At 55.1% G+C, this 20,039-nt stretch overlaps 6 protein-coding genes across 6 annotated transcripts; 1 reads left to right on the forward strand and 5 right to left on the reverse strand.

Annotated features, from left to right (window-relative positions):
* Positions 1-746: 746 nt before the first annotated feature.
* Positions 747-2,172, reverse strand: BO70DRAFT_328806 (Bax inhibitor-1 family protein). Its single transcript, XM_025540752.1, has 3 exons — positions 1,933-2,172; positions 1,804-1,874; positions 747-1,692 (listed from the first exon to the last, which is right to left on the reverse strand). The coding sequence occupies exons 1-3, from the start codon at positions 2,086-2,088 to the stop codon at positions 1,098-1,100; spliced, it is 822 nt and encodes a 273-aa protein (XP_025403257.1). The 5' UTR covers positions 2,089-2,172; the 3' UTR covers positions 747-1,097.
* A 5,157-nt stretch (positions 2,173-7,329) lies between these two features.
* Positions 7,330-7,907, reverse strand: BO70DRAFT_259062 (DUF3759 domain-containing protein; the record flags this gene model as incomplete). The annotated part of the gene is made up of 3 exons (XM_025538891.1): positions 7,330-7,547; positions 7,621-7,755; positions 7,892-7,907. Coding segments are annotated over 3 exons (369 nt in total), but the record flags the coding sequence as incomplete, so codon positions are not given.
* Positions 7,908-9,867: 1,960 nt separating this feature from the next.
* BO70DRAFT_283932 (alpha/beta hydrolase) lies at positions 9,868-10,683 on the forward strand (the record flags this gene model as incomplete). Its single annotated transcript, XM_025539105.1, has 2 exons — positions 9,868-10,392; positions 10,444-10,683. Coding segments are annotated over 2 exons (765 nt in total), but the record flags the coding sequence as incomplete, so codon positions are not given.
* A 49-nt stretch (positions 10,684-10,732) lies between these two features.
* BO70DRAFT_307105 (uncharacterized protein) lies at positions 10,733-12,731 on the reverse strand. Its single transcript, XM_025540063.1, has 3 exons — positions 12,380-12,731; positions 12,171-12,306; positions 10,733-12,104 (listed from the first exon to the last, which is right to left on the reverse strand). Exons 1-3 carry the CDS (start codon positions 12,714-12,716, stop codon positions 10,781-10,783), a joined length of 1,797 nt encoding a protein of 598 aa, XP_025403260.1. The 5' UTR covers positions 12,717-12,731; the 3' UTR covers positions 10,733-10,780.
* Positions 12,732-13,559: 828 nt separating this feature from the next.
* BO70DRAFT_283064 (SEC14 family lipid-binding protein) lies at positions 13,560-15,196 on the reverse strand (the record flags this gene model as incomplete). The annotated part of the gene is made up of 4 exons (XM_025539070.1): positions 13,560-14,108; positions 14,186-14,566; positions 14,678-14,819; positions 14,934-15,196. 4 exons carry the CDS (start codon positions 15,194-15,196, stop codon positions 13,560-13,562), a joined length of 1,335 nt encoding a protein of 444 aa, XP_025403261.1.
* A 712-nt stretch (positions 15,197-15,908) lies between these two features.
* On the reverse strand, positions 15,909-19,115 carry BO70DRAFT_358277 (putative transcription factor (Snd1/p100)). Its single transcript, XM_025542255.1, has 2 exons — positions 18,852-19,115; positions 15,909-18,626 (listed from the first exon to the last, which is right to left on the reverse strand). Exons 1-2 carry the CDS (start codon positions 18,987-18,989, stop codon positions 16,116-16,118), a joined length of 2,649 nt encoding a protein of 882 aa, XP_025403262.1. The 5' UTR covers positions 18,990-19,115; the 3' UTR covers positions 15,909-16,115.
* Between the last annotated feature and the right edge of the window lie 924 nt (positions 19,116-20,039).

Genomic DNA, 20,039 nt, shown 5'->3' on the forward strand with positions numbered 1-20,039 from the left:
CCTTGATTTTTCTTTCCCTTTCCCTTTCCCTTTCCCTTTTCCTTCTTCAATTTTTTTTCTTACATCTTCTTCCCTGGTTATCTTGTTTATCTAGATTTGAGATTTGACTCTCACCACGATCGATCGATTACAGTGTCGGGTTAGCAGCACCACCACCACCACTATACCATGGCAACGGCGTTGGGGATATTGTTGGTCCACTTTAGATATATCTTGCTTACGTCTACTGAATTCTTGGAATAAATCGATTGATTTCTCTGTCTGAGTTCTACAGCTGGTCCTTCTTGGTCTTATAGTTTTGTTGTAATTCGAGCTAACTATCATAAGGTCGAGTTTCGCCTTTTTCTTTCTTTTTTCTTCTTACTTGAGGCGTCTGGTTCTTGTTCTGGTTTTCTGTAGCAGATTGTTCTTGTTCTCTAAGAGAGAAGAAAGAAATACGTACGTGATACAGTGCTATGAATCCCGGATTTTCTTTTACTATCTTATTTATTTAGTCTTTCGCGTTTTCTTGGCTGGTTTGGTTGGGAGGGGTGCGGTGCGGAGTACATAGTCCGTGTGTAAAAGTAAGATTGCGTCCGCGATCAATATCCGAACGGGTTTACAATCCGAACATGTATACATAGGAGCTACTACTACATACAGATTGATGGATCTGATCGCCTAACTTTAACTTGTTACTTTATACGGAGTACCCATGGTACTTCCTATTCGCATGATTTACTTGATCTAGATAGTAAGGTTGAATTAAAGTAAATAACATCACATTCATAAGCTACCTACCTACCTATAAGCATAGCAAATACACGCATTGGGAGAGTTGTATCGGTAACGAACAGAGAAGAATGAGCAGGCTTCAGGAGGGTACTGTCATCAAGACAGGGAGACGGAAAGACAGAAAAAGTAACCAGTAAGGGGAAATACGTAATATAACAGAGCCGGGGATCATTAGAGACAGTAGAAGCCATCTCGGAGTTATTTATCGGGGCGCAGAGCAGAGCAGGGCAGACTCTCCTGCTCTCTCCACGTCGAGGCACATCCATTCTTAACCACCGCTGCCACAGCCACCGTCACCCCCCGACATCATCCACAGCCCCCACTTAGTTATTATTCTGGTTATTCAAGATCCTGAGAATAGCCAAAAACAAGTTCAAGATATCCAGGTACAGCGAAATAGACGCGGCGATCTCCTCCTCCACATGGTAATGCCTCATGACCAACTGGGTATCGACGAGAATATACCCAGAGAAGATCAACGCGGCCAGACCACCATAGATGAGCTCGATGGTGCTATTGGCGGGGATAAACACGGCGACGAAGCCGAATAGGATGAGGAACCACAGGGCGCCAAAGAGGTAGGGCATCCAGTTGGTGAAGTCATATTTGGTCTGGCAGGCGAAAAGGGTGAGGGCGACGAAGAGGCCGAGGGTCAGGACGAGGGCCTGCACGACGATGCGCGAGTCGTAGAACGAGACGGCGACGCTGATGGAGTAGCCTTCCAGTAGGGTGAAGCCGGAGAGGAAGAAGAGGTTCGCTGGGTAGGATTTGCGCTTCCAGTAGGTGAAGAGCATGAAGGCCAGGGCGCCGAAGACGGAGAGAACCATCAGCCAGGTGTTGGATTTGATCCATGTTCGGTAGGCGGGGCTGAAGAAGGAGATCGAGCTGAGGATTGTGGTGAGGAGGAGCTGGGCGGTTCTGGGGTTGGTTGAAGGATGGTTAGTTCGGTCATAATGAGATATAGGTGGGAAGGATGGAGGGCGTAGATAGTGTGGTGTTAATCAGGGTGGATGGATGAGATGGGCTTACAGAATGGAGTAGACCTTGCGGATGAACTGCATACGGATGGGCAGGGTGCCCTCCGCGACGGTGCCGCCGAACTGGAGGATATTGTCAGATTTTGTGACGTGATTTGAGGGGATGGTGATGGATGCGTACCTTGAAGTCATCCGGGACGTTGTCATCCTCGCTGCGTGGAGGCGCTTGCGAGAAGTCGTCGGTTGCCTGATAAGACGGCGGGGGCTGGGTGAAGGCGCGCTCCTCCTCGATGGAGTCTCGCTGCGGAGCGGGCTCGTATCTGGCGTTTGCAGCCATGGTGCTGGAGATGTTGGCGACGGGGTCAGGACGAAGGGATAGATGAGAGCGAGCGTGTTGATGGGGTGGTGGTGTAGATAGATAGTTACTACAAAGTAGATGGAGAAGGAGGCGAGTGGAGAAGTCGCGCGGGATCATGACCTCAGCCGCCGCCAATCAGGCGCCCGCGACTCAGCCGCGCCCCAACCGGGAGGGTCCCGTGATGGTCGCCGTATGAGGCTAGCGCTGTCGACACGCGCCGATCCCCGTTCGAGCCCGGGCGAGGCCTTTTCTTTTCGAACCCATCTTGGTTCCTCTGAGTCAAACAGTCTAAAATACTGGAAGTAATATCTTTAAGATGCAAACTCATGGGACGGTGAGAAATGAGGGACGAGAAGAGATAAAAAGGAGGTGATGATTATGGAGAAGTGAGATATTGCGGCGCAGCAGAATGGAGATGGTAACAGTTAAGTCAACAGGGCAGGCTCAAGTAAAGTATAAGTGTAGACAACAGCGCTAGCAGTAGTAAGCAGTTGAACATTGATCTAGCAAGTCAGATTTCATTCATTAGATAGGATTGATCTTGTAACGTAACGTCTATTAGGGTCAGTAGTACTATGTATTATATAAATCGTAATATATGCGACGAAAAAAGGATCGTGAGAATCATCTTGCATCCGTTACCAGAAGTTGTTTAATCCCATCTCTTACCATCTAATCGTCGTCACGGTAGGCATGCTCCTCCGCGATGACATCAGTCGCGTCCATGAACGTCCGGGCATCGTTCTCCTCCTCGTCAGTTGAATCTTCCGGAGAGTCCAGCCCATCGTGGACGACAGTGGACCCAGGCATCTGACCAGGCCGCTTCTTACGCTGGAAGTCCTGGGCGTGGGCGGCAGCGATCATGGATCCGACGCGCGTGAGGTTGCGGGCGCGAGCAGACATGCCAGGGGTGGACGGGGTTCCGTGCTCCATGTCGCCGAAGGACGGGATGGTCAGGGGTTGCTGTTCTTGCAGCGCCATGCCATCGGTGGGCTGCTCTGGCGGTGGGTGTGGCAGAGAGACCTGGTACGGGAGAGGCACATCCCGCGAAGCGCGGAACAGCAGCACGTTGGTGCAGTGCTCGTTTTCCACACGGAAGATAGTCCAAACGCCTCGTCGACACACCTCGGAAAGAGAGACTGCAAAGCTGAGCATCGCTGAATGCTGGATGTCGCGGGTGAAGATGGCGTAGAAGATCCAGTTGAACCGGATGACCACGTCAATAATCATGGCGACATAATAGACCCATGCTTGTCGGAATGCCAGAACCTCGCGCAGCATGGGGCGCTTGGCGTGGGGGTTTCCCAAACTCCAGTCCATGACAAGGTCCCAGACGGAACAATACACGGCGTTGAGCAGCGCGAATGTAATAAACGGAGCCTCGAAGCGAGCCACCTTGTCGACGCGGTACATGCTCAGTGTAGCGTAGTAGAGAACGGTGAACATGTATTTTCCGAAGTTCAGCAGATGGGGGAACGCGTTCCGAGTATCTGCAAAACGACGCAGACACTGCAGAGCTCTCCAGATGCCCGGGAGACAGGTGAAGAAACCAAGAAGCCTTGAGTGCGTGGAGTTGCACTGGGCAGGGTTGTTCCAATGTTGGGCATACAGGCAGAAAAATAGTTCAATGTTCTAGTTCTCGTAAGTCGTCACGCTGCTATGCAAGAGAATGAATCTGACTCACGCCCATCGAGTATGTCTGGGAGCAATACATATCTCCCAGGAAGAAATCGCGGAACTCGACCGGATAGAAGCCGGCGAGGAGTAGACGCCACTAATGCTGTCAGAGTAACTCCACAGTGCAAGAAGATGATTACTCACATTGGAGTATGCCCACCATTTGCGGCTGCGGTGGTACAGTATCCGCACAGGCATAAAAAGAACAGTGACCGTCATACCTATTAGAATGACGGGCCAATAGATATACATGGCGTTGATTGACATGAAGTTGAGCCACATGATTAGACCTAACAAAAATAGAAAACAGGCTGGCAACTGCATGATGTTAGAAAAAAACTAGGCCGTGGAATGGAAATACTTACCTCAGTGAGCTGGCGCCAGTCCAACGCATGTCTGGTGTCGTATTCAAAAACAAAGACATAGTTGATCTTGGCCCTCGTCCAAATCATACAGTCAAAGCAAAACAGCAAAACATGGAGCACGATGAGGAAGTAGCCCGCATATATCTATGGGGTGTTAGCTGGTGTCGAAATCTCTGGTCCATATAACTAACCTGAAGTAAGTACTGTGTGTTAGTCGCTGTCGTGGGATCGCGATCGTGAAGGTGCCGTTCGGCGTATACTAAAGCTTGAGCAGCAAACAGCACACCGCCCATCATGAGGATGCCTGCACGGAATGTATTTGGAGAATAATCTCCAGTCTTGGTGGTAGTGTGACGCAACTTCGAGATAGCGATTTTGCGGTTGCCACGCTCAAAATAACGAGCGTACAGATCTTCAGCAGAGGTCATTAGATTCTCCGTGACCTCACTCTGCACGAACCACGATTTATTGACCTTCTCCGACATGAACCGCATGGCGGGGCGGGAATTGGTCGCCTTGTCGTACTTCTTGTTGATCTTCCGAAAGGCCGTGCGATTTAGATAAGCGTAGGCCTTGAGCAGCTCGACACCGCGATAGTATTCCTGGAGAGCGTGCTTCAGTTTCCTCTTCGCAGAGCGATAGGAGACATCCGCAGTGGTCGGGTCTTCCGGACGGCGCGCGAAATCCCGACGGCTTACACTGGGATCATCTCTTGGCCTGTCCGCTGGGGTAGCCAACTCCGCCAGAGCCTTGGAATTCTTTCCAAAATGACGACCAGCCAAAGCGTCCCGTATGCGAGAGCCATTAAACCCAACAAAGCCATTGGCCTTATGGGTCCCTTGCGTCTCGGGCCGAGCCTGGCCCAAGACTTCCTGGGTGCGTTGGTCTCGCATGATATGAAGCTGGTGACGGAGCACCTTCAACCGTTCTGCAGCTTCCTGTTCCTTCATCTGATAGAAGGACTCTATCTTAGACAACTCCCCCTCCAGGAAGGCGAAGAATTCATCCTGTCGCTTTTCCACTTCTATCGAGCCCGCCGCGTTTGCACGCTTTTCGGGCGTATCCCAGTCCGCATGAGACAACACCCGCTGAAGTAAGGAGCTTCTCCTGGCAGATGGTCCCGAGATGGTGTTTCGTTTTGGGTCCTTATCCAAGGCAAATTGGGGCACCGTGGGGCTTCGATCGGTCGTCCCGCTGGGAGCTGTCTGCGTGCTTACACGCCGCGACATAACCGGAGAGGGACTTTCCGGCACGCTATTCCGCTCGCCATCCCTCTCTGACGGATAGTCTTCATCCTTTGGATCCATTGCTGGATCTGGCAGCTGGAAGGAACCCCCATCCGATGCGGCGCCATGCTGCGGTGGTGTGACAATAATGCTCCCATATCCTCCGATGACTCCCCCAGAGAACCGAGACCCTGGTAGACGCAGTGGCTGGCGCTCGCTCCGGCTGGAAGGGGAGCGCGGCGAGCGCGGCGAGCGCGGCGAGCGCGGTGTATGTGGTGTATGTGGTGTGCGCGGTGTAAAACCATAACTTTTGGCCGGGGGGGAGGGGTCGTGGGACGGATCGGTGGTGGTCTCGACTCTGCTATCCGTGCGGTGGAACGGCGAAGGGCGATCAGAGTCCAGAGGACGGTCGGGCGGAGCACCGTGTACAGAACTGCGACGGCGGAGGGAGGGATGGCTGGCACTTCGATTCGCCTTCTGGAGGGCGCGGGAGATGGCTTTGACTTTCTTCTTGCCGGTCTAAGACAGCGTAGGGCCAGTCAGTCACGGTGGGATGTGGCATCGCGACAGGCAAGACATACTAACCTTATAGTCTAGATATTTGGCCCGCCATTCCGGAACCAAGTCCTGTTCTAACTCCCTATTGCAATTGACGGGTTGGTTATCTTGCGCGGGTTGGAGATTTCCAGTGACATTGGGTGAACTAACTTGGCGAATTTCATCCTGAGAAGGTGAAGGTAGGAGTGAGCATGGTATTCAGGAAGGAGAAGCAGGCGGCGGGCCTGAATTAATTATATGCGGGCCCGGTGTCATCCGTGGTAAGTGACGGTGAGGGAAGGGATCAAAAGGCGTGGATGTGTTGTATGGAAGTATCCAGCCTAGGATGTATTGGATCGTCCTAAAGGGCTCGTAAAGCGCGCCTTTCTCATGAAGTCATCCAATAGTCCAGGACCCAAGTAGGCATACTAATCGAGATACGAGCAAACGGTTGCCGACCGACAGTGGAACAAACGCGATGAGCCAACCAAGATACGCCCACAAGGGGGGGAAAGTGAAAAAAGAGGAAACAGGAAAAAGCAAAGTCAAGTCCAGCAAAGTCCAGCACAGAAAAAAAAAAAAAAAAAAACACGAAAACCTTGAAGGGTTGATAGATCTCGTCATGCCTGTTGGGCGATCAACCCAATGGCAAGCAGTGGCCGAGACGTCCTGCAGCAGGGGCTCCTGATTGGCCCGGGGCCATGCACGTGCTGCACGCGATGAGCTCATTTGCAGCGCAGCGACTGACTTGGCATGGCCGCTTCCAGCTGCCTGATTGGCCGCTCACCCCCCCGGACTAATTCACCCGTTTGGGACATCGGCTTTCCACCGGGATTATCAGCGCCACGCCGCCACGCAGCCACACCGCCTCCGAGGATGCCTGAACGGTCAGGACAGCCGCGGTGGCTGGATCGGGCTGAATCTCACCCGTGGATCGTTCGCAAATTCCCCTGGCCGCTGTCGAGCTTCCCGGTAAACCCCCGATTTTCCGGGCTGCTGGATCTCCGTTCAGTCGCACTTCTCGGGACACACTCGCATCCATGGGGCATGGAAGACCCTTGCCTACCGTCAATGCATGATATTCCGCGAGCTTGCCCGAACGGGTGGAATCCTGCATAACCGTTCCCTGGGCAAGCCTGCTGTTATCGCTATCGGTATCCGCTCGCAATCACGGGTGTCGGTGTCTACGTTGGTGGGAGTGGATAGAAGAGTATTGGTCTTTCAGGTATCTAGTGGTTTGATATTTGCATTTCAGCAATAAATACATGCAGGAGACGCACTGTACAGGCTGTCTCATCAGATGATCAAATTCATTTCATGCCAACACATTCATTATCGCATCAACCCCGTCGACAGGTCCAACGCCAGTTTGTTCCCATCGCACACGCTTAGTACCAGCCGCGGCCACCAGGGCCGAAGCGGTCGTGAGGAGCGAAGCGGGGGTCGAACTCGGGGGCGCCGTGGCCGCGCTCGTAGTGCTCCTCGTACATGCGGTGGGCGTTCTCCTTGGCGTGCTTGTGGGCCTTGAGCTTGTCGATCTCGTCCATACCCTTGGTCTCGGCGAGCTTGTCGACCTCAGCGCCGACGAGGCCGGCAATGACCTCCTTGGCGAAGGCGTGGCTGACGGTCTTGCCTGTAGGATAGTGTCGTTAGCATACGGCTCGGCTTGGTGTACCCCTAGGACCAGGGGGAAGGAGGATTCATACCCTGCTTGCGCTGGTGGTCCTCGAAGAGCTTCATGCCCTCGAAGGAAGCAGCACCGGCGAGAAGCTCGTGAGAGAAGTGGCTCTCGTGCTTCTTCTCCCCACCGTAGACGTCACGGTGAGCGTCATCAGATTGGTCTGGATCGAAATCAGCGTCAGTTATCAAGCTGTTGGGCTGCGTGGAAAGCCGCAGGTGATCGCGTGTCGCGAGGCTGACGGCACAGGGGAGAGCCCTGTCCGGTCAGACAAGGATGAAGGTGTGAGAATAACTTACCCCAGCCCCAAGCCATTGTGATTGATGTATGAAGTAGTGGAAAGGGTAAGAAGAGAGGTAGAGGTGGTAGGAGTAGTGTGTGTGAGGATGAGAAGGAAAGAAGTCCAACGAGAGGGGACGAAGCATCTTATATACACGGTACCCAGGCAACCCACCTCAGCTCTTCAGCCATCTTCGGTAGCCCCTCCAAAGACCAGATTGACTGCCCCACTGCCGAATCTCACGGAATTACCTCAAAGTGTACTTACTACTTGGGGTACTGGCTGCGGCGCAACATGGTTCGCTCCCCACGTCTGGTGGTGTGGATCAAGGGCAGATCGCATCCAGTGATCAGGCTGGGCGCCACGCTGGCCGAAACTCCCCAATGGAGGCAGGGACAGCGACAGGCGCAGCATATGGGCCGATGTTTGATTGGAATCATCGGTAACGCTTACACGCGCCCCAGAGGGCCGAAAATCGAGAGCCGGCTGCCAATTGGGTTGGGGCCAGCGAGGTCTACTGACCTAGCCACAGCCTCGTATACGATGTGATGGGCGCGGGATTCCACTCAGGGGCGCTAGAGGGGCAGCTCGGGATCGAAACATCGGGTTCCAATGAGGTAAGACGGATAGCCAGGGGCCCGTGGTGAGGCTGTGTACATCTGCATCAGTCGTTACCCCTCCTTCCCCGGTCTTACGGCTGATGTAGACGCGGCGTTGCAGATGGACTCCCAGGCCGGACGACTTGAGTATCATCAATTTCCAGGCCCTCCTGGCCCCCATTCTGTTCCAGCGATCACCGGGATCATCGCAGGCAGGAGGTACGCGTCCCAGGGTCAGAACTACGATGTCCATTCTTGGCTATTGGGTCACGATGGGGGGGTCTCCTCAGCCTTAACTCTGGGCGAATCCATTTGAACCAAATTAGCGCCTCAGCCACAGCTTGCCCAGGCTTGGCGGGTGCGAAGCTGAGCCGGTCGAGCCGAGCGTGATCTTGGCCAAGAGTCGCTTGGTGAGGCTTGTTCGGAGGCCCTACGCTGGGCTGTGGGAGAGTGTTCATCCGCCTGATATCTGATATGATCACATCTTAGGCTAGATACGGAGTACTCAAGTGCGAGCTGTCAACGACTCAAAACAGCAAGGTGTCCAGGCTTGAAACGGCCTCCAAGGCCTCGGTTTTCGGGGATAATTTGCTAGCCAATGTGAATTGGATTCTATTTTGGTTGCAGCGGGTGGAGTGCGATCCACCATAAACCTCAATTGCCCGACATTTGAACCGAGGAAACCGCAACCTCAATAATAATAGTCCGGCTGCCCCTCATCCGTGGCGGTGCAAGGCCATCCCACTGAGGCGGTGGCTGTGCGGTGTGGTGTGGCTTGGCTGACGAGATGCGAGATGCAGGATGCGCGTTGGGCTACAGACGCCACGACATGGTCTGGAAGGGATGGATTGCATCATGCCGTTATAGATACGGAGTAGATAGACAGACACAAGGCTGCGGAGCTGATGAGTAGCGGTTTCATCTAGCGCCAAGGCACGTCATCTTGCCAGTACGCTTCATTGTATTTGCCTGATGGCCAGTCGTTGCTCTGGCGCAGATGATGCAGACAGAGTGTCAAGGAGGTAGTCGATATCACTTCAATTGCCGTTCCTGACACTGCCCACCATGAGGGAATCCGGTCAGTATTATCTACTAGGATGTACTTAGTTATGTGGTGTTGAATGGTCTCCGTGCATGTACCCCCAGAGGAAGCAGCCACGCTAGTTCCAAACAGGCAACCAACTGCAAGAGCTCTACAATTCTCTCTCCAACACCCCTCACGGGCTACAATCCCACCACCACCACCAGCAGCACCATCAATCTGCTCCCCTCAATTTACACCCCCCTCACAAATCTCTCAATCACAAACTGAACAGCCAAACAACCCCTACCACACCACACCACACCGAACCCCCCAAAATGCCCACTCCCCCCAAAAAATCCGACTTCCCCCCAACCTCACCCTAACCATCACCCCCCTCCCACCAGCACAACATCAACAACAACAACAACAACAACAACCACAACCCCGCACGCACCGCCCAACATCCTCCTCCTCCTGCACGGCCTCGGCGACCGCGCCCCCAACTTCACCCCGCTCGCCTCATCCCTCAACCTCCCCGAGACCATCGTCCTAACGATCCAAGCCCCCCTGCCTCTCCCCTTCGACCTGGGCGGCTTCCACTGGGGCGACGACGTGACCTTCTCCCCATCGGGGGATCTGGACATGGACGCGGGCTTCACGCGCTCGACGCGCATGCTCATGCAAGAGGTTATACTGGACACGCTGGTGGGGAAGTGCGGGTATCGGGTGCGCGATGTTATGGTTTTGGGGCTCGGGCAGGGAGGGATGGTTGGGTTGGAGGTGGCGAGGGGGTTGGCTGTGAAGGGGGAGGAGGGGTTGGCGGGGGTGGTTTCGATTGGGGCGCCGGTTGGGTTGGGGATGCCTGGTTCTACGGCTGGATCGGGGTCGGGGGTTGGGGTTGGGGTTGGGGTTGGGGATACAAAGGGGGATGCTGCGACGAAGGCCAAGGGGGGGAAGAGTCGGACGCCCGTGTTGGTTGTGGGTGGACGGGCGGATTCATCGGCTGTGGGTGAGGCGGGGGTGAGGCGGACGAAGGAGTGGTTTGAGTTCGTGGAGGTACATCGCTATGGGAGGAGGGGGGATGGGATGCCGCGCAGTCGAGACGAGATGTTTCCTGTCATGGCGTTTTTGGCGAGGAGGTTGAGGAGTTGGAAGGGGGTTCCGGAGGGGAGTGTGGAGATTAGTTGAGGGATATACGAAGGGATGGGAAGGGAAAGGGGAAGAGGGTGTGGGTGAAATGTGTTGTATTGTACAGTCAGTCATAGCTACTTGGTATATGGTCAGGCTATTGCAGCTCCTCGAGAGCTTTCCGGGCCCGGTCGATGGTTTCTCTGGCTTCCTTCTCGGCGGAGACATCCTCGACCCGCCGGCCGCCTTGTCGGGCCATCTCGTGCAGCTGCGCCTCCGTCTCCAGCAGGGCTGTCCGCCCGTCCTCGCGCACTTCCGCCTCCCACCAGGTCCGCGCGGAGTCCCACTTCCGCTGTTGGCTGCGCAGGGAGTAGATCAGGCCGATGGCAACCACGGTGCAGGTTTCGTAGACGGTGGCCGAGGGCAGCGAGACGTATGTCAGCGCGGACAGCGCAGAGGTCAGCGTGGTCGTGGACATGCTGAACAGGACGAGTCGTTGCGCCAATGCCTGCAGTGACGGCACCGTCGTCTCCGTGAGCCGGGCACGGCTTGCCGGGATTTGCGTAGGCCAGGCATCGTCCGTGGCAGGTGTTTTCTCGTCGGTCAGGCCGGCCTGCTGGAACCGGCCGGCAGTCCAAATCACCTCCTTCTCGGCCTTGCGCAAGAATTTGCGGTCCAGGATCTCCGACGTGATCATGCCCACGTCATCCACGCGCCAGAATAGCTTCCACCATGCCAGTCCTCTCCATTGCTTGCTGGCGAAACCTTCATCCAGCGAGCCGCGGAGCTCGGTGTGTGCTCTCTCCGCCCACTCGGACACGGACCGGTCGAGACCGTCACGAACCTCCCAGGGCACCAAGCCGGACTCTTGCTCCTGGATCTTCCTGGCTTCGACGGCAGCAGCACCGGCATCTGCCGCGTCAAGCAGAGACGTGATCAGCGTCCTCAAGGACGGATCCAGCGTCCCTTCGTCCGCCCGCAGCGACGCCAGCCAATCCACAACGGGCTGCACACCGCTACTGTTCCAGCCCCGTTCGTAGAGAGACGCATTCTGCACTGATTCCCGGAACTTGGACAACGCCTCGTCAGCCTTATCGATGTCCACGAAAGCGACCCGTCCGTTGTACTTCTGCGGCTCCGTGACCGCCAGCTCGATAGCCCCGTAGACCGATCCAGCCTCCTTCTTCAAATCCGATCGCGCCATCAAACCGCTGTACGCGAGAAAGCCGTCGACACCACTGCCGCACACGATAGTCCGGTGCACCGGATACCGCACCATGTTATGCCGTCCAGAATGTGATGTGCGGATGGTGACGGTGGGCACTAGGAACGTGTCTGCAGTGAACTGGGCGTTTGAAGAACCCGGCTCGGCCCCAAGACTGGTGACCAAGATTTCCAGGTTTCCCTTCTTCAGGATAGGCGCAGGGACCGAGATCGTAGGGAGAAGGTTGTTCGGGATGGTTTCGGATACCTCGCCGTACCTGTAAACCGTCGCGTCAGCCGATGCCCGCATTCATCTCGAATGTCTGTATACGTATGGCACATACCGAATCAGCAATCCCCTCTCCGTATCCTCGCCATAAGCATCCAGCGCATCTTCCCAGCCCTCCCGCGCATTCAACGGATCAGCCAGTAACAACCGGACGAGCCTGCGCGCCGCTGTCGCGTCATTCAGCCCCAGCACTACCACCAATATGACCATTAGCACGCTGCATCAGACGCAAACTCAAATTCACGGTATAGCATATGCACCCACCAGCAACCCGGATCAAAGGCGTCTCCGACTCCAACCCTCGCAACGCAAGCTGCAGCCGACTCAGATTGACCTGCTCTGTGGCGACATCCTTGACCTGGTTCAAAGCTTCGTGAAGCTCCTTCAGTCGGGGAGGGACGTGTCGTGCATGGACGACGGGGGAGGTCGCGATGGCGCGCTGGGAAGCGGCCCAGGGCAGTCGGGATTCGGCGAGAGAAGGGTTCGGACGCGTGGAGAGGGAGCGTCGCCAGGTGGCGCAGGACGGGCAGTAGAAGACGGCCGCAGAGTCCTTGGCGCGCAGCAGGCTCTTGGAGAGCGCGCCGCGGAGTTTGGGAGGCATTGACGGGGATGTGGGAGGAGACTGGCGAGGAGATGGAGATGGAGGAGGCTGCTCGGTCGGCCATCCTGCCCGGCGATAAGTTCGCCGGCGTCTTGGCGCCGGGGCGGATTGGTGTTGCGGAGTTCCTGCAAAGTACTACTACTATCTAGATCGGATGGATTGGCCAACCAACCATCCAACCCATATGCTATGGATGTATGAATATACTATGGTTGGATGGATGCATGTCTGATGTGTGAAAGTCTTGTGTTCCCAGGTATGATATATAATGTATGATGTATGAATGTAATGTAAAACAGGCCAATAATAGAAAACCCGAAAAGCACAATGCCTGCCTGCCTGTCTGCCTCTATTTTACCTCCCTGCTGCATCGCCATATCCAGATGATAGTCTATCCTTGACAGGGCCAGTTGACAAGAAATCAATCCTTAGAAGAAAAAGAACCGAACAGTACATGTAGGATGTATATAAGGTAGTGTTAAGAAAAAAAAAAAAGAGATGTGTAAAGAAAACAAAAAGTGATAAAATAGTCCACCGCGGAGAGTAGTTCTAGAATGCGCGCAGTTTGTATATGTGTAAGTGGTTAGGAAGTGGTAAATTATCTATTTGGGGGTGGGGGAGGATGAAAATGTGTTTGGGAATAAGACTGACAATGAGAATGAAGGGGAAAGGGAATCACTTGGGTGCCATGCGTGCGTTATAATTAGTATTTTGATTTGGGGATCAAGGGGTGTGCATATGGGGTGTGGTGTATATGAATGGAAAGCCAACGAAATAAAACGCAAAGAAAAGGTCCAAGAGATACCTAGATATGCAATGCATGCAGAGAGGAACTGAACTGAATCAAGCAGCCACCTGCACGGGGATGGAATCTCCATTAGCCGTTGCTGTCTCATTGTCAGACTTGGGGTCTTGAAGAAGAACCTTCTCGTTCGCATCGTCCTCCGCGCTGGCTTCGGAAGGCTGTTGCTCCTTTTCTTGCTCGACCGGGGCGCCGTTGTTAGAACTCGTTCCGGATGACGATGGTCCGACGGGCACATCTCGCTTGCGGTCCTTGCCGTCGACCTTGCCCAGGATCTGAACGTAGGAGTCCTTGAACAGAAGAGGACCCTTGATGAGACTGGGCCTGGTGTTGGTCTCTCCCTGGGAGGGAGCTTCCTCGAGGACTCCGACGAGCTTGCCGGCTTCTTCGTCCAGGTAGGGCATGTCGCCCCATGTCCAGTCCAGGTCGCCGCCGTACTGCTTGGGGATGCTGGAGGGGTCCATGAACGAGGTGAGGGTGGGCTTCACTTCGGCGGCGGAGAGGATGAAGATCTTCGAGGTGGTGCCGGGGTCGAACCAGCGCTTGATCCAGCCCCAGACGGTAGGGAAGAATGAGGGTGCTCCGATGATCTTTGTCGGATGTAGTTAGCGGGTGGTCTCGGTGTATTGCGGAAGGTTGTTAGTAGGTAGATAGATGGAGGGCTCACAAAAATCCGATCCAACGTCTCCGGGTAGTGCGCCGTCGCCAACACACTCGCATCCTGCATATGTCCCTTCAAGTTCCAGAACTGCTTCAGCCCGACTCCGCTGACGTCGACGATGTTGGTCGAGGTGACGATGGGAGTTTCGGGGTTGGGGCGGGGAAGGGCGGAGCACAAGGGCATGACGAAGTTTAGGAGGTTCTCGTAGAGGGCAAAGAGGCGCAGGAGACGTTGCGGGACTTTCGATGACTGGTGTGTCTCGGTGGTGGAAGTCGACGAGGACATGGTGGAGTTGTACGCAGCCATGTTCTTGCTGTTGAGGTGCTTGATCTCGAAGACGTAGACGGGGATACCGCGGCGGTCTCGGCGACCGGTCCATTGCGGATACTAGATGGTATGGTCACGTTAGCGACTTCGTTGCGATGCGATGCGATGCGATACGGCGATGAATGGATTCAACTGGATTCAGGGTTCAGGGTTCAGGGTCGGTTCACGGACCATGCGTCTGGCGGCATCGTAGGACTCCACGTCGATGTTCTCGTACAGCGCCTCAATGGCATTCTCCTTCCGCCAATCCTCCGTATCCTTGAACTGGCCCCAAGCTCCATCAATGTCGAACTTGCGCGCGCGAAGGAAACGGCTGTATACGAGATAGATAAAGTAGTCAGAGTCAGCGTTCTGTTTCTATCATATCACAGCGGCCCAATGAAGAGAGACGTGGGATAGTTGGGTAGATAGAGGGTATAAAGCATACAGCATCGTCGCATCCTCGTGGCTCGCCTTCTCGCCATCCTGCTCGGGCGTGTAGTATTTCTTTTCTTCGCAGAGCTTCTTGAATTCGGCCAATTTCTTCTCTTGGTCCTCCGTGAGATGGTTCAGGTGGCCGGCGAGCCAGGCGGTGCCCGATGCCTGCGACGCCGAGGCAACGGGGTCGTTCCTGGGGTCGGTTTCATCGTGCGTGGAGCTGGCGTCGCTCTCCGCCGGGGGTTGGGAAGACTTGGATCCCCAGAAAGGCATTGTGCTGGATGAGGAGAGGAGTTTGGGTGGAGGATGAGCGGACAATCAGGAATGTAAGCGCGAAGACGAAGATTGGGCGGGTCGCTTTACCAAAGCCGACGTCGGTTGAACTTCCGGCTCGCCCGGCCACCGCTTGGGGGCGGCCGGGGGGGGGTCTGGCCCTGCGCAGACAGATAGACACTGTGTTAGAGGGATGTCAACGGGAACATCTTTCAGGTAATATAGTCCTGAAAGTAACTTGAATACATCTCATCTCTGAGTACTATAATTTAAACTGTTGGTGACATTTCCAACCGCGATCATACTACTGGCCTACGTCATAGGCACAGCCTATCATATCGGGAGTACTATATTGCTTGCAACCTAAAGAAGATGCTAAAAAAAAAGACCAACACAACAAGAGCTTATCCTCTAGTTTCGTTCTACAAGAGCCGAGGACTCCGGAACTGTGTCTGGGTGGATTGTCACCGCTCACCATCACGACTGCTGCTAGCGCTGTGTAAGCAAGATGATGCTTGACGATGTGCAAATTCAGAAGAGTGAGTGCATTAAGCAGTGTGACGGCTATTGCGGGATGGGAAGGATTCGAGTGATGGTCTGCTGCGGCGAAGTGAACACATCCCACGGGCAAAGATTACACCCGCCTGGGCCTTCTACGCAGTCTCTCATGCGCGCAGCATAACCAACAGTGGACATATGGTAACCTAATTCAGAAATAATTGGAATATCCTAGACTAATAATCTAGCGCGTCTCATCAGAGACCTCGATGGAAGAATGCCCCAAGCCGTACATTTTTTTTCATCGCCCATGGAAATCAACATAAAGCACCGCGTGGAGAAAGGTATTTGTACAGGCATCATCCCCATCTGCCACGCCACCGCTCATAACAAAACATGACCTTGGGTTTGTTTGATCCCCTTAGTCCTCGGTAAGGTCACCGTACTCCCACATACCACGACGCTCCTGCTTGGCCTCATCCTCCACGGTGCGAAGGTGTGACAGCGTCTCCGAGGCAGACCGTTCCCAGGACTTCAGTTTCCGGGGGACCATGGCCAGACCCTCGCGAACAATCTCCGCGTTGATGCTGTGGTCCAGGTTCTTCGACTCGGACGGGTCCAGTAGGGTGACGTGCAGGAGTCCCTCGGGGGAGACGTAGTCGACGTTGGCGACGAGCTCACGGTTGTAGGCCTGGTCCTCGATGAAGCCGACGGCGTCCTGGAGGTAGTCCTCCGAGCCAGGGAATTGGACGAAGGAGAGTACCGCTTCCGTCGCCTGGGGACGAAGCTTCTGGACAGAGAACTGGGGCTGGCTCAAGGCTCTCAGGCGGGACCAGGGCAGGACTTCCGAGTTACCGAAGTCGATGTAGAGAACCTCCGCCTGCTGGTTGTCGCGGTCATTGCGACGCACCTTTGCGCGGTACCATTCGTTATCTTCGGTGAACTTGGCTGCCACGAAGTCACCGGCCTTGGGAGGACCAGGCAGCGGGGTATCGTTGGCCTTGTTGATGTGGAAGGAACGGAAAGCACTCATCAGTTCCGTCAAGGCCGACGTGCCGGTACCAATCTGCTGGATCTTGACGCGGGCGTTCGTCGGGTCGACATAGGTGACCATCACGTCGCGGTAGTCCTTGCGGCGCGAGGAAGCCTCGGTTTCCGTGCCGGTGCCACTGTTGACAGCTTCCTCCTCCTCCACGACATCCTTGCTAGGGTCCCAGTCGTGCCAGAGTCCCTTGCGGGCCTCCTTAGCTCTCTGCTCCGCGGCAAAGTACTCCGTCGCGTGGCCAGACTGTTCGGCGGAATAAGCGTGAACAGTGGCAAACCCCTCCTCAAGAAGGACCTTGGTGAAGTTCTCCTTGTTCACGTACAGGGTACCGATGAATCCACCGACCTTGTCGATGGTCTCCACATCGATCTCGACGTCACGCTGCATGCAGCGCTTGTTCGCCAGGTCGTGAGCCTCCTGGCCGCAGGGCTCGGACGCCTCACCAGGGTTGCGGGCGGACCGGGGAGCACGGATACCCGACAAGACCAGGGTCAACTTGGCATTCTCGCGAGGGACCAAGACCGTGAAGCGGGATCCGGACTTGACAAAGTCCACAACGGCGGGCACGCGCTTCTGGCGCTGAAGGATCGACACCTCCATCTTGGCCTTCTGAACGCTTTCGGAGTAGTCCTGGTACTGCTTGGGCTTGGGGGGCTTGGCCGCCCACATACCCTTGCCCTCCGACTGGGCCTCAGATTCGGCGAGCATCAGGTCGTCGTAGTCGGGAGACCGGTCGGTGTCATCCTGACGGTGGCGGATGACAGAGGCATAACCGGCTTGGACAAGGGCCAGAGCAATGTTGGTGTTTCCTTGGACGACGGTGGCCACGTCCCTCTCCTCGTATCCCTCGTTAGCCGGCTTCTTGCCGTTGATGGTAACCTTGACGTGCTTGCCAATGACCTTCTTGCGAACAAATTCCTTGGCGTCGGTGGCGAAGGGAGCCTGCTTGGGATCAGAGGGCTTGGGCTGTCTGATACTGCTGAGGCTGATTTTCTTCTCCTGACCGGCCTTATTCCGGACAAACAGGGTGTCCGCGTTCAGCACGCGGCTGACGATGTAGTCCTCGGCCCCGCCTGCAGGACCCTGGGCGGCAACCAGACCAGTGAAGAGACCCTTCCTGGCATCCTTTGCCGTCTTCTCGGCACGGCGGAAAGACGCCATCTCAGCGCCGAGCAGGGCCGAGTGGTGGTCGTGGCAACGAGCAAGACCGGCTTCCAGCAGGAACTTGGCAACATTACCATTGGGGTGGAGGAAACTGGCGATCAATTGGCCCTGAGGCGTGACGCCCAGTAGCGACACCTGGACCTTGCGCTGCAGGACTCTCGACTCAACGAACTGGAACGCCTCCTCGCCATAGGGCTCGGCAGGCTGCTCCTTGCCATCGGCAGTCACCCGCTTGGTCGAGGGCGCACGAACACCAGCCATGGCGGCAACCACCTGCAGGTGCTCCTCCGGGGAAATAAGCAAACGGACAATCAGTCGGTCGCCGGTGAAGACCTTCTCGACGATACCCTCGAGGTGCTGACCCTTCCACTCATCGACCAGAGCCTTGGGGTCCGACACCTCGTAGCTGGTCTCCGTGCGACCCTGCTCCGATCCCGCCCATGTACCCTTCTCTTCCGTCTTGGCGTGGTCCTCCAATGCGCGGAGCCGTTGCAGGTACGCCACTGTTTCCTCGGACTCGTCACTGCGCTTGCCGGCCTCTTCGCGGACGCGGGTCCAACCCTCCTGGACGCTGATGTCGGGCAACGAAACGTCGAAGGTCGGGAGCTTGATCGTACCATAATCGCGCTTTGCACCGGTCGGGATCGTGTACAGGACCTCGAATTGGACTACCTTTCCGACGAGGAGCTCGCGCAGGAATTCACGGGAATGGAAACCGTACGGCTAGAAGGAAGAGAAAGAAACGGGTTAGCGACATCATCGGAGGCCCAACTGAGTCGCGGTAGCTGAAGAGCGCATGGGTTTGAAGTAATGGGGCGAGGAATGTGAGATATCAGATGGAATGCGCTCAACTGTCTCCGGGTTGAGAGAGGCCACCTAGACAGGCAGTGGAACGATTGTCCGGGGGGCAATGGGATTGCGGCGAAAGAAAAAAGGCAAAAGACTCACCTCGTCCCCTTCTCTGCGCAGCCTCGGTGCTGAGACATATGCAAGACTGAGGATGCGTTCCTGTCCGGGGTTGGTGATATGTGACAGCACCACCGTGTCGCCGGACAGGACAGATTTCACACGGGCTTCCAGAGGCATGCTGGAAAGCAATAGGAAATCCTAGGAGGCGGCAAAGAGAATTACAAATAGCACAGTATCAATGGGTAACAAGATCAAAGGAAGAGATTATTAAAAAGGGGGGGGGATTAAAAAAGACAGTATTGATAGGGGAAGGGAGAATGGGATGGAAGAAGGACGTTCGTCCGCATGCTGGATGGATGAGGCCAGGTACAGCAGTCCGCGCAGCCAATCGCGGGCCGGCGGTCCGGCTTTGTGGGGGAGCCCCAGGCTGGCCACTTTCTGGCCGGGCTCGGAGAGGCAGCGGTGAGGGAGTCGGGATGCAGCGGTCACTATAGGGTTCAATTGAATCAGGGCTGTTTCTTTGTCCCTCTACAGCATTCATATGGAATTCCACTGTTAAATTGGTAGTGGTGGTGGTGGTGGTGGTGGTGGTGGTGATGGCGGCGGAGTGATTGATGCTGCTCCCCATGAGCTCTTTGGAGCTTCCCGAGTGAAACCACTGAGACATATATGCATTACACGGCAGAAGTACCACAGTGACTAACAAACTGGGACAGCTCACAATCCATTATCCATTCGTACTTGTTTGTTTGTTCCGGTTTCCAGGGTTCGTCTTCCCTCGATGCTATTCATTGTCTGGACCCTTCATTGAACATACTTGTTTTTGCCCCATGACTTCCCTCTTTTACCTCGGGTAGTATCAGTTCCCATACAGGTCTTCACTGTTCCATCTCTGATCATAAGGACTGGAGACATAGACCGATAGGAGATACCTCGAAGAGCTACTCTGTTCCATCACCAATGACATTCTATCAGACACTGATCTAGACGGGTTTATAAGCAGTTGAACAATCACATTCTGTGCTATTCGAAGCCAGGCGATTCATGGTTTTGGTACACTATGGTCAAATTGCTGGAAGCACAATGGTAGGCATCAAATCATTCATGCATTCATTTTACTCTTGACATCGACTGGACATTGGCAAACTACTTCCATTCAAATTTCGCCTTCCATATCCTAGACTGACAGCTTCATAGATTAAGTATGCATTTAAGCGGCAATGCCAA

Source organism: Aspergillus heteromorphus (assembly GCF_003184545.1).
Source record: "Aspergillus heteromorphus CBS 117.55 chromosome Unknown BO70scaffold_2, whole genome shotgun sequence".
NCBI lineage: Eukaryota > Fungi > Ascomycota > Eurotiomycetes > Eurotiales > Aspergillaceae > Aspergillus > Aspergillus heteromorphus.